Genomic DNA, 13,600 nt, shown 5'->3' on the forward strand with positions numbered 1-13,600 from the left:
AAATATTTAAAACCCATTTAGAAACCAAATATTTTGAAGTAAAAAAAAATTCTATTGAAAAGCTCTTGATTGAAGGCCTTTTTAGAGCTATTTCAATGTAAAGTCTGCCCTCTGCTGGAAAATGCTATTATAACAATTTGTTGATAAGGAACATTGTGTTTTCAGCCTAAGACCTAAGTCTCATTAGGTAAGATACAAATTACTTCTCACTCTACCTCTACAGGTGGCGCCCCTCCTGTTTTCAGCCTGGATGCACTTCTCAGTCCACAGACTATTTCTCTCCTACCGCTTGGCCTGGGGCCGTCCTGCATTCTCTTTGTTGGGACGTGGGTTTGCATCACAGCAGGAAGCGGTGCAAGGGGCCCTGTGCCCACCGAGAAAGAAGGTCACCAACAGACCCCGTTCTCCTGAGAGGCAGTGCTGCCAGGGTCTGCAAACAGTCTAGTTCCACTTGTCACGGTCACTTTATATCTATCCTAGTTCTGACCCTCTGATGCATGTTAGTAGCTTCAGGTCCTTAGGCATTCCTACTTCCCTCCAGTTGCCTAACCCCCAAAGCCTAGCTGTCCAAGACCACCCCTAAGGCTTCTGACATGTGCACACAGGGGCGCTCACACAGAGCCAGCATGGAGCTCTGGCGTGTGCTTAACTTTCTTGCTACTAATAATACATATTTCCTTTTCTTTTGACATAATCTTTTTTGAGAGGAAATAGATGACTTTTATTTTCAGCTAGCTCCATGTATATGGATGTGTGCGTGAGTGCACACACACACACACACACACACACACACACACGCTCACATTTGGGTCTGTCAGATTTTGCTCTCCATGCCAGGGAACATGCGTTCCCACAGAATGGAGAGAAGCCACCTCCACCCACCTTGCATATTCTCTCCTGGATCCAAGCTTCTAGGAAATGAGTTTCCCAAAGAGAAAGAGAGAGAAAAACACACATACAAAAAAAACTCTCCTAGAACCTTAGCCCGCATGGCTATCTGAGGAGCTCCTTGCTCCCGTTTATCGAATTATAAAATTTATACACTGAAATGTTCTAGTCAGAATTAAATTTGAGTTGTGTGTGAGGACATTGGCGTACATTGTATCTCTATGCCCTTTAGACTTTAGAGTTGGGTCTCAAATAGAAAGGTAGTTTTTAAGTACAGGGTTGTGAGGATGACATACCCACGAGGACAACCCATTCATTCACTGCCAGTCAGTAACACAGGCAGAAAGCCCTAGGGCAGAGTCAGGTATGAGTGATGAGTCAGATGACCACATGGAAAGCACGTCTGGGCAATAACAAGGTTTAGGGGTGGCAAGGTAGGAGATGAATTGCAAAGTTCTTAAGTTGATAGGCAAGAGAAGCTGTGCAAGTTAAGCAGACATAAACAGACTCATAAGGAAAGTGTGTGGAGAGATATATTTACGGGTGTCCTGGTAAATGTTTGGAATTCAGGCTCTTAATTTAGGAGGGGGGAAGCCACAATTTGAAACTGTTAGCCAATTTCCAGTGTAAATATTCCCACCATGGCTCATTTCAAGCCATGGTGTGATGTCACTGTGTGGACTTAGGGAGTCATGTGCCTGTTGGGCTCCTGCAAGCCGGTATCAGCCACTCCCAGCACCTCAAAGGATACTTTCCTCTAATTAAGGGCTTTCCTACAAACATCATCTGAGATAATCACATATGCTTTATGCTAGTACTTTATAATTGTTCAAATGATGAATGATAAACTTTTAAAAAATTGATTTTTCAGAGAGAGGAAGTGAGAGGGAGAAAGAGAGAGAAACATCGATGTCTGTTCAAGCCCTATAGGAGATTGAACATGCAACGCGGGTGTGTGCTCTGACCGGAATGGAACCGGTGACTGTTTGATGCACTTGTGAGGATGCTCCAACCAACTGAGCCACACCGGCCAGAGCATGAATGATAAACTTTTAACAGTGTTTTTTTGTTGTTGTTGTTTTGTTTTGTTTTAAACTGTGGTACATTTACATAATGGAATACTCCTCAGCCATAAAAAAGAAGTAAATCTTACCCAACAGCATGGATGGACCTGGAGAGCATTATGCTAAGTAAAATAAGCCAGGCAGAGAAAGACAAATACCATATCATTTCACTCATATGTGGACTCTAATGAACAAAATAAACTAACAAACAAAATAGAAACAGTCTCATCGATAGAGAACAGACTGACAGCTGTCAGAGGGGAGGGGACTGTGAGGCTGGGTGAAAAAGATGTAGGGATTAAAAAATAAAACACCTCATAGACACATACAGCAGTGTGGTGATTACCAGAGGGGGAAAGGGTGGGGGGAGGAAGAGGAGGTATGGGGGGATAAATGGTGATGGAAGAAGACTTGACTTGGGGTGATGAACACACCATACAATATACAGATGATGTATTATAGAATTTGTATTAACCAGTCTCACCACCAATAAATTCAATAACAAATAAAAATAAAAGCATATTCTTTTGCCTTAGAAAAGCATTTGTAAAAATCATAGAGAAACCCCTGAATTCTCAGTGATCTTTGAAATCTCCTCTGCCACCTCCCTCCTCCATAAACCCTCCCCGCCCTAATCAAACTGTTCCCCGAACACATTTTATTATAGAATTTTTCTGTGTTTATTACAGCTGGAGAACGATGCTTATTGTATATAATAAATATATTATGTAACTGTATTAATGCATCTACTCCCTGCCCCCACACAGGCATAGCCTCTCCCATTACCCGCATCTCCCACGCTGAACGCATTTTGCACTCTACTATACCTGCACTTTTGTTCATAATGTTTGTGCAGCCTAAAATGCTGCCTGCCAACTCTGTTCACAAACCCAACACAGGACCTTCACGGCTCAGCCGAAATGTCTCATACTCCTCCTCTGGTGAGCTCTCTCTGTCTTCCTTTTTTTTTTTTTGCAAGTCTTCTCTCCTCATCCTTTACTTTCTATTTGGCTGTAGATAGATTACCATTTCTCTTTGGGGCCTTGTAACTTGTTTTCTTGAACTGGACTATAAACACTTTGAGGGTGAGGCCAATACCTCAGTGCTTGGTTCCTGACCAACGAACTTTATTTCCACTGCTCTAGTTTCTAGTCCTCATTCACACACCAAAATAGAGAAGGTAAGGTCTAATAATCAAATTAATACTAGAATCACCATCTTTGTTAAAATTTGCTAAAAATCCCCAACAAATAAACAAAAAATACACATTAGGTTTGTGGCCATAAAAGGGAAGTCATGAAAATAAATCTAGTATGTATTAGCTGAACACTAGGGAGATTTCTTTTCATCAAAATATCTTTCTCCTCAATTCTGAGATATGAATGGTAAACCTCCTAAAGCTATTATGCAATTATAAGTCATATAACAGACCTAGATGGCCCATGACAGGTTTCAAATAAAATAAAAACCTATACTTTTCTTTAAAAAAAACATCAATATCAACATCAGCATCTTTCTCTCAGCTCAAATTCTTATCTGCCTTTCGGATTGCCTCAATAGTACAATAACTAATGTAACTAAAATTAGAAAAATATAGAAGTAAAGGAGCACTGTCTTAATTCAAACCAAAGCTGCAATAGGATAGGCAATTCTGACACACCCTTTTCTTTCCCACTAAGATCCCAACTGCTATATGGTGTTTATTGGTAGAGATTCTAAGAATTTCTAAATTTCTAGAGGTTAGTGCTATAGAACATTATTCTTGTCCTCAAGTGCAAGGATAAATTTTGTGGCATTTTAACAGAAAATAGTTTAGACCAAATCTAAGATTGGACTTTGGTCTATAAAAAGGCAAAACAAAACAACAACAACAAAAGTGCCGGAACAGATTGGGCCAGGGAGAAGGAGGCTGTTTTTTTATAAAGAATTTTTAAACCCCTCCTACAGAACATGATCTATGCAAAATATATCCACAATATATTCCAAAGCATAATGTCACCGGATAAACCTAAGGAGTGGAACATATGGGAGAATATGAAAAAGAAGGTATTAAAGTCTGAAAACAAGCAGGTTGGTAAGCTCATTAGCTGGGGTGGAATTTTAAAATCTTCACGTGAACGAATATGTAAATCAAAATATACACATGCATTCATAGTCATGCGCACCGTACATTCACACATGGCACCGTTACATTATACTGTTATATACTAGAACAGTGAAATTCCAGTCTCGTTATAAATGTAAAAGCGCCCTCTGCTGGCCAATCTGGGGTATTTGCATTTTCTAGTTTGACAACAGGAAGATTCAACACAGGGTGCTAAAGTTTCTGGGAAACTCTGCATGACAGTAAGCTTATTCCAAACACAGTACTTTTCTTAGTTGTGCATCTCATTTACTTCACTTTTATTTTATTGTAGAGCTTTAATTTCAAAAATAGTATAATAAAAATATCGATGCAAAATAACTACTCACTTCCAACAAAGCAACAGTAGCAGACAACTAAAACTGATTGTACTATTGATTTGATTGTACACTTAGAGAATTTTAAAAATCCAGATAAGCATGTGCTTGCTCTAAGTAAAATCGTTTTAATAGAAAAAAAAAGGACACACCCATCAGTAGGCTTTAAGCCCCTCCGATGTTTTCTAGGGAAGTGTGGTTTAGAGAAACATCAAAGTTTCCAATATCTTCTTGTTATAAGATAACCAGTGACTTCAGAGAGCAGACCTACAACACCCAGCATTAAAATCCTACTAATAGTCTGAGAACTATTCAAAATTATTGTGCTAACCTGGAAGAAGAAAGAACTTTTATTGACCACCGTTTTAATGGGAAGCAGTTGGAAGGAGGAAGGAAGAACTGCCAGCCCCCAACGTGGAGACCTGATGAAATCACCCTCCAGACCTACTGGGGATTCTGATATGCCGCTCCCAGGATGAAGGGGAGATTAATTAAAATTGACCTCGGGACAGGCCACTGTTTTTAATGGCAATCTGTCTCACCCATGAGATGTATTAAGGAGTAAAAGGAGCCAGAAAAACAATATAAGATGAATATTTGCATTAAAATCATACATAATTAACATTTGTATGCACTATACAAATATTTTAGAAACTGGTTCAGAAATAAAATTACAGAAGTCTTCATTTGAACTGGGAAATAATTCAAGTCAATTTTTTTCTTTCTGCATATGAAAATTCATATGTACAGATTATGTGTACCTTAAGTAAAAAGTTTCTTTCAATGCCATTTTTGTAACTGTATTTAAAACCTTAACACAATATATTAGAATTAAAAATAAAGATTATACATTATCAGTATCAATAAGATACACAAAATACAATTATGCAAATGCATATTAGACTATGGGACGCTTTCATATACTTTTTGATTGTTAATTCTGTCAAAAAATGCCAATGTAGGCAAAAATCCTTTCATAGTAAATTTGCAATATAAAATTCAATCAACAGAACTCCAATAACTTCTTTGGGTTACTGGTATTTTACAAGTAATTTACATCAGTACTTTTAGTTCTGTAGAGCAACAAGAAAATAAACAGACACTTGGATTAATCCACAGCAGCAGTGTCTATGCCCTAAAGCATAGTATAAATCTGCTCCCAAATCTACATCACAAGGATCTTCTAGACTAGAAGATTGGTAACGTCCATGTATTGGATGGAGTCCTCAGATTTCTGTATATCTTACTGTACTCTTAAATGTTCTCAGGCATATATATATATATTTTTTTTTCCATTGATTTTAGAGAAGAAAGGAGAAGGAGGGAGAGATAGAAACATCAACAATGAGAGAATCACTGATCAGCTGCCTCCTGCACATCCCACACTGGGGATTAAGCCTGCAACCTGACCGGGAATGGAACTGTGACCTCCTGGTTCATAGGCCGATGTTCAACCACTGAGCCATGTGTGCTGGATGATTATTATAGATTTTGATTGTCTGTACTTTTCTTTCACAGCACTTACTATAGTAGTATTGCATAGCACTTACTATGCAGCTAATATAGTGACTAATGTTCGCCCGACACACCCATCAGTTGAAAGCACCAGGGGCAGAACCAATTTCTGTTATTCCCCCACTGGATTTACATTCCTGGGACATGATAAACATTTGTTAATGAAACAAGTGAAGGGAAGAGAGGAAGGGAGGAAACCTGAGAGCAAAAGATAACCCTTTCTGTTCCTTATGGTCATCATAAAGATCCATTCCCCCCCCCCACAAGATTTAGCTTTAAATTCTAAGAAAATAGAAATTTAAAAAAGTTTTGCTTTTAACTTTGTCCACTTAGAGACTCAGAACCCTCCACACATAAGGCACACTCTGATGAGATGCACTAGGCAATCTTTGAGGAAAAACCCTTATTTGAGATGCAGGATCATGTCCGAGTCTCTATCCTGTCTTCAATTCTTTCCAGTGTGAATTTAAAAAATAGCCAGTAACCCACCAAGATGTCAGGTAGCTTACCAAGGAAATGTAATAAAAGGTGAAAACCCCAGTCAGACAGTGGGTATTGCCATTCCTACAGAATCAAGATTTCTGAAGGAAAGCGCAACTGCTCAAACGGAAAAGGAAAAGTCTTCTAGGGTGCCCGTTTAAGAGCTTTGTTATTCTACACATTAAATCTCGCTAACGGGTGGTCCAGGACCAGCCCGAGCAGCATGGGCTGGGAGCCAGTGAGAAAGGCAGAATCCCAGGTCCCACACAGGACCTACTGAATCAGAGCCTGCATTTCAACAAGACCCCCTTCTCCAGTTGACTCATGTGGACATTCAAACTTCAGGTGCCTTGCATGAAAAAGCAAGCACCATGTACAAGCCTAAATAGGAGACAAACTAGAAAAAAAAATTGCTACTACTCATAACAAAGGATAGCTATAGGTAGTTCATATAAACCAGCAAGAAGATTATAAAGAACCTCTTTGAAAAACAGATAGGTAATTAAAAAAAAACAACAACAGAAAGAATGAACTTGTAAACATGTTTTTCACTAGGAATTAAAAAATTCAAATTGAAATAATAAAGTATTTGAAAATATTACCCATTCTTGTAGAAGAGATTTCAAGGCAAGAGGTACACTCTCTATTGTTGGAGGACATGTAAATTGATACCAGTTCCTGGTGTAAAATTTGACATTATTAAATGTCTTAAAATTGTAGAAATCATTTGATCCAGAAATTTCAATTATGTCATATGTTTATAAAAATCAAACTGAGACATAAATACAGTTATTGTAGCATTATTCACAATGTAGAAATTTGGAAGCACCTTAAATGTTCAATAATTAAATAATCTATTATAATGCATCCAGATGCAATTATTATTCTGTCTTTATATATCATTCTGTAGAAGAACATCGAATGAACAGAGGAGAAATGTCCTTATATATAAACATCCAGGTGTGTAAACCTACCGGAAGGCTACACATCCAATTGTTAAGAGTGATCTATACTGAAGGAGTATGGGCCACTTTCTTTGTATGTTTCTATGTTTTCAAATTTGCTGCAATGCAGCCATATTACTTTTCTGAGTCAAAAATAGCAAACTTTACTAGTGGTACGCTAGGGTCAGCTTAATACCAGCTCATAATAGCCAATTGTTAAATTTTGAGAAATTTTGTGAACCAGCTGTTAAGCACAACACTTAAAAAAATAAATTACATAAACTTACAATTAAATAAATTACATTAAAACAAAGGCAATAAATACTTAAAAGCCACCATTCCTGATCATCTTACTGTATTATCTAAGCCTATTGCATCTGTATGGTGGAAATCTTACATAATGGCATGCTGCTGCTCATCTCTCCTCAACTTTGTACTCAGTGACATTATGATGGAGGCTTAAAATCAGCCTTAGTGAGAGCATTTACACCAGGGACATTGGTATACACTACCAATCAGGGCTTTTTTTTCTTTTCCCCAGAGAGCTACTTGTTAAAAATGTATCAGCATACCACAGACTTTACGTATTTCTTGAGAAAATAGAACGTGACCCTTTTGAGGAGGTAGGGGAGGAGAGAAGAATTCTATCATGAGAAAATTAGGGAGAGGAACAAAATTAAATTGGTTTGATCCTTCCAGGGTTGTTTCATATAAAACGATGGACTTGAATGCTCTCTGAGAGCATACCCACGCCTTTCTTCCCTCAGAGGCCTGCATCTTTACTTTTCTCTCTGAAACCCAGGAGACTTGCAACCAGGGGAGCAGTGGGCAGTGGCAGCTCATCCCTCACTAACCCCCTGAACCTGTCCCCAAGGCCTCCTTTTCTCTGAGTTTTCCGTGAGCTAGGCTCTCTCCTGTTGCTACTTCTACCCTAAGCCCTTCCTTGTTTCACTGTCCCCAGCTTTAATAAATATACTCTCAAAATAAATAAAAATACAAAGGTGGATATGGTGGTATCAGTTCTCACACTAATTAGATACTGCAATTCGAGCCAACACCAGTCTAGCACCTGTTCATCTTCCTTTCTACAGCCTTGGTTTTACGCTACAATCCAGCCGAACCGCTCAGAGACTTCCTGGTCTGTAAAGTAGGGGAAAAGGTAATGGCCTTACTTAATCATCAGAGCTTTGCGTAAAACAAGGTGTTCAACAAATGGGACATGTTCTGAGAAATGGCTTTAGGTGATTTTGTTTTTGTGCGAACATCACAGAGTTCACTTACACAAATCTGGGTGGGATCGCCTACTACACACCTAGGCTGTGTGGTGTAGTCTATTGCTACCAGACTACAAGCCTTCACAGCATGTTATTGTACAAAACAACAGAAGATTAAATCAAGCACAAGGGAAATGATGCAATCAAGAGATGCAGTAAAATGAGATGTCTGAGGCTACTGCCAGGATAACGCGGCATACTGTTTTAAAGCAAACTGTTTTATTTCCAAGTAGAAAGAGTACACTCTAAAATGATGATAAAAAGTATAGGACAGTGAATACGTAAAACAGTAACATGATCGTGTTTTGTTTTGTTTTTATCCTCACCTAAGGATATTTTTCCCATTGATTCTTTAGCAGTGGTTCTCAACCTTCCTAATGCCGCGACCCTTTAATACAGTTCCTCATGTTGTAGTGACCCCCAACCATAAAATTATTTTCGTTGCTACTTCATAACTGTAATTTTGCTACTGTTATGAATTGTAATGTAAATATCTGATATGCAGGATGTATTTTCATTGTTACAAATTGAACATAACTAAAGCATAGTGATTAATCACAAAAACAATATGTAATTATATATGTGTTTTCCGATGGTCTTAGGAGACCCCTGTGGAAGGGTGGTTCGACCCCCAAAGGGGTCTCGACCCACAGGCTGGAGACCCACAGGTTGAGAACCACTGCTTTAGAGAGAGTGGAAGGAAGGGGGAGAGGTAGAGAGAGAGAAACATCAATGTGAAGATATGAGAGAGAGACACATCCACCCGTTGCCTCTCTCACGCATCCCGACCAGGACCATCCAGACCAGGGCCAGGGATCGAGCCTGCAACCAGGTATGTGCCCTTGACTGGAATCGAACCCAGGATGCTTCAGTCCATAAGCCAACACTCTATCCACTGAGGCAAACCGGCTAGGACACATAGTCATTTTTTAACCTGTTATGTACTGTACGAAATTGCGTATGTTACACCTTCAGATGACTGGCAGCTTTTTGTGTCCAAGAGCATCATCACAAGCACCTGAGCAGCGCATTGCACTACCACCTTACACAGCTAGGATGAAGACGTCACTAGGCAATAGGTGTTCTTCAGCTCCATTATGATATAGTGAGACCACAGTCCTATGTGCGGTCTGTCATTGACCAAAACGTCCTTATGTGGCACATGACTAGAATGTATTTGAAAGAACATTGAAAACCATGAAAATATGGGACATGCTTATGATATTTATCACATTAAAAGGCCCACAGATGTCTTATAAAGTAAAATTAGAACCAAATGTGTTCATATTCATAACATATTAATATTGCATTAGTTTTGAAAACATTTTTAGCCACCAAGAGGAATTATCCTAATTTACACTCTTCTAAAAATATTATTTTAATAAAAATGTTCACAAGACCCCAAAAGCCAAAATTTTATCCCTCTGCTTAACAGACCCCGATGTCATCAATGCCCCGATGGGGTTTTTGTGATGTAGTAATTAGTGTACAAAAAGTACGTATGTGTTCCAAGTACCTGAGACTACAGAAGAATCCATAAAAGATGATTCCACTGAATTGCTTTGAATGTCCCAGGCATCTTTCTCTGGACTTGACTGATCTGTGGCTAAAAGAAGTGGCTCTTTTTCTTCAGGACTGTCTTCTTGTGATGAATTCTCACTTCCTATGAATAAAAGCATTGGAATGTAAAACATAGCACAATGCAAGTTTTCATGCCGTGTACAAAAGACCATTACTGTTATTTTGAAAATGAAATGGGGGTTCCTAATAGAGATTTAATTGAATATGCTTCAATACCTTGAAATTCTAATCAGGATATATCAGACCGTCACACCTCAGAGGGAAGGTAGGGGAGGGTGGGGGTTAGAGGGAGAGATCAACCAAAGGACTGTATGCATGCATATAAGCCTAACCAATGGACACAGACACCAGGGGGGTGAGGGCATGAGTGGGGGATGGGGGGAATGGGGGGGATAAGGACACATATGTAATACCTTAATCAATAAAGAAAAATATTTTAAAAAATTGTATTACCATGGTAAGCTTTTATACACTATAAATGCCTGTTATTGTTACTCTGAAAACCAAGTTGGGGTTTCTCTTAGAGATTTGCCCAAATGTACTTCAGTACCTTCACATTTTGAAAGGCCTGGGATGTGTTTTTTGTTCTGACACAGTATTTTTATTATTAATACGGGCATAATGAGTAATTCTTTGCAATGATCAAATTTTGCCTAAAAAGACGACATGATATTATACTAGTCACAGGAAAGGTGTGTGACGATTTCCTATCTGATCATCACCTTTAGGAAGTAAGCCACGTATTCAGGGATGCAAAGCCACATTTAAGGCTGAATTAATGAAATGCAAATTGGGTGGTGGTTTTTCTTTAGCTTGTGCTCTTGCCATTTTGTTCCTTCGCTGTGTGTTTTACGGGAGATGTACATATGCTTTAATGTCACCCTGAATGAATGTATTCTGAATTTCTGGGGATTTTAAAAAATTCAATAAAATATTCTACACCCTTTCTTTCTTCTTTCCTTTATTTCCCCAGTCTGGCCTTGCTTCCTTCAACCCACATATATTGAGCATTTTCTTAAGGGACTACTTGTTTACAAAGAAAAACAAGATTTTCTGTCCTTCTGAAGCTGCAATCTGTCGAAGACTGATCCCATAAAGAAAAAATTTAAGTATCATTTTGGATTAGGTCATCTTACAAAATAAGGGGCAAATGAGTCATGTGTATAAAGAATTTCCTGAAAAACTGGTGTGTCTTTGGCCAGACAACTTGACAATGTATGCAGCTACATATTAACTATGTTTGTAGTTTATAATCCTAACAGTCAATTGTTTTGGGCTTACTATATAAGCACTTTGCATAGGTTAAATAATTTAATTCTCAAAATAACCCTAATAAATAAGTAACATTATTATCCCCATTTCACAGAGAAGTAAACTGAGGCATGGAGAGGGCAAGTACCTGGCCAAAGTCACACATTCAGGGACGTAAAGGAACAAGAACTCAATAAGCATAAGGATTCAGAGCCTAGGCCACCATAACAAAATGTTATAGATTGAGTGTCTTGAGCAACAGAATTTCATTTTCTCACAGTTCTGTGGATTGGAAGTCCAAGATCAATGTGCTAGCAAAGTTGGTGTCTGGTGAAAGCTCTTGCTCTTTATTTAGGTTGCAAAAGATCGCCTTCTTACTATGTCATCACATGGGGGGTGGGAGTGGAGAGAGAGAGAAAGAGAGAGAGAGAGAGAGAGAGAGAGAGGAGAAGAAGAAGAACAAGGAGGAGGAAGAGGAGGAGGAGTGGGAGGACGAGAAGAAAAAGAAAATATCTCTTCTTCTTCTTATAAGGCCACAGTCTTATTGGATTAGGGCTCGTCATTTTTACCTCATTTAACTTTAATTATCTCCTTAAAAACCCTATATCCTGATACAGTCTCATTGGGAGTTAGGGCTTCAGCATATGAATCCAGTCCATAGCCGCTCCTACCACAAGAATAATCAAGCTAACTTTCTGGTCAATAAGACCTATTAGGAAAATGCTTAGATTCCCATGATAAGATGTACTGTTCAGCAAACAACACTGAAATTCCTGGTCTGCTGATTAGATTTCCTTAAGAAATAAAAATTCAGTCCCACTTGTTTGGAATGAGTTGGCGGGGCAGTAGAAGAATGCTGAGCCCCAGACAGAGATCAGCATTAGCTATTTGACCTTCGAAAAGAAGCTTAGAGATCCATGTCTCTTCTGCTCCCTGCCTTCATGAGAGCCCACATACCTGAGTCAACATCCATCATCATCCCTTTTGGTCGAAAGAGGGAGAAATCCCAGGACCCTGCCATGGGCCCAGGGAGGGATAGAAGGGTGAATTGGTGTCACTGTTTTTCTTTTCACAAGGACTCTCCACTTGTATCAAATGTTTGGCCTGGCCTGTCAGGATATACACATGAGCAGAGAGAATCTGGATAAACTAGTCCCCAAGTCATTCTGAAAGAAGCATCAAGACAAGGTTATTGCATATAATGAGGACAGTAACGAGGAAGGTATATGAATATTAGGTGGAAGTGATGAGGTGTGTTTAACACAGGTGCTACGTGAGATTTATTATACATACTCTCCATAGACTGTTATTGTTGAAAGAACTATAATTTGAAAAATTATGTTAAACTTCTAACAAGGCACTTTGTAAAGTAGAATTTAAAAAAAGATCTTAGCAAGAAATATTGCCAGACATGCTGTCCATGTCCAGAGAAATCTAAAAGACACTTTGTAGCAAATCTTTTAGACCCTTTCCTAAACAATTATGTCACTGAACACAACTGGGGGATGGATATGAGAAGGCCTTTTGTGATTTTTAAAGGTTGCCCTTTCTAATACCCTTTGATACACTGAGGCCAAAATTTCCCTGGGAGTGAAAACCAAACTAGTCATTTCCATTTGAAGTTTAAGTCCTAGAATGTTTGTCCTGAATGGAGGTGTTTGCATGGGGTCTTGAAAGGAAACTCATCATGAGATGGGTGGTCTGTCCTTGCGTCCAGCTCATCCATGAGGTGTGTAGGAAAAATTTGGCGCCATCATTGTATGTAGCTTTGGCTGGAAGTACCTCTAGATTTAGCAAACTGGCCTTGGAGATATGCTATGGAAACAATGGCTGGGCTGTAACATATAAGTGCAAAAAACCATAATCTTGATGTTGCAACTGAGGCCTCTCCAGAGAACTGAAGCAAAGTAAAGATGCTTCTGATTGAGAAGAAATTTTTTTAAACCAGGTGGCAGTCTCGATTTGGCTCATGGGTTATAGTTTTCCAACACTGACAAATTTACTACACCAGATCATAGATTTTTTCTTTCTTTCTTTTTTTTTTACTGTCTACTGAAGAGCTTTTTATTGTTTGTTTTGTTTTTTATTGTTTAAAGTATTACAAATAGTAGCACATATGTCTTCTTTTTCCCCCATTCACCTC

The 13,600-nt window shown here is 38.8% G+C and overlaps 1 protein-coding gene across 1 annotated transcript in view; it reads right to left on the reverse strand.

Moving 5' to 3' along the window:
- IFIH1 (interferon induced with helicase C domain 1) overlaps positions 1-13,600 on the reverse strand; it is a 60,643-nt gene that overhangs the window by 33,854 nt on the left and 13,189 nt on the right. Inside the window, exon 3 of the mRNA XM_014534162.1 lies at positions 10,142-10,288. Coding sequence (XP_014389648.1) covers positions 10,142-10,288 — 147 coding nt within the window. The remainder of the gene's footprint in view (positions 1-10,141; positions 10,289-13,600) is intronic.

The sequence above is a fragment of the Myotis brandtii genome, unplaced genomic scaffold (assembly GCF_000412655.1).
Source record: "Myotis brandtii unplaced genomic scaffold, ASM41265v1 scaffold125, whole genome shotgun sequence".
NCBI classification, from domain to species: domain Eukaryota; kingdom Metazoa; phylum Chordata; class Mammalia; order Chiroptera; family Vespertilionidae; genus Myotis; species Myotis brandtii.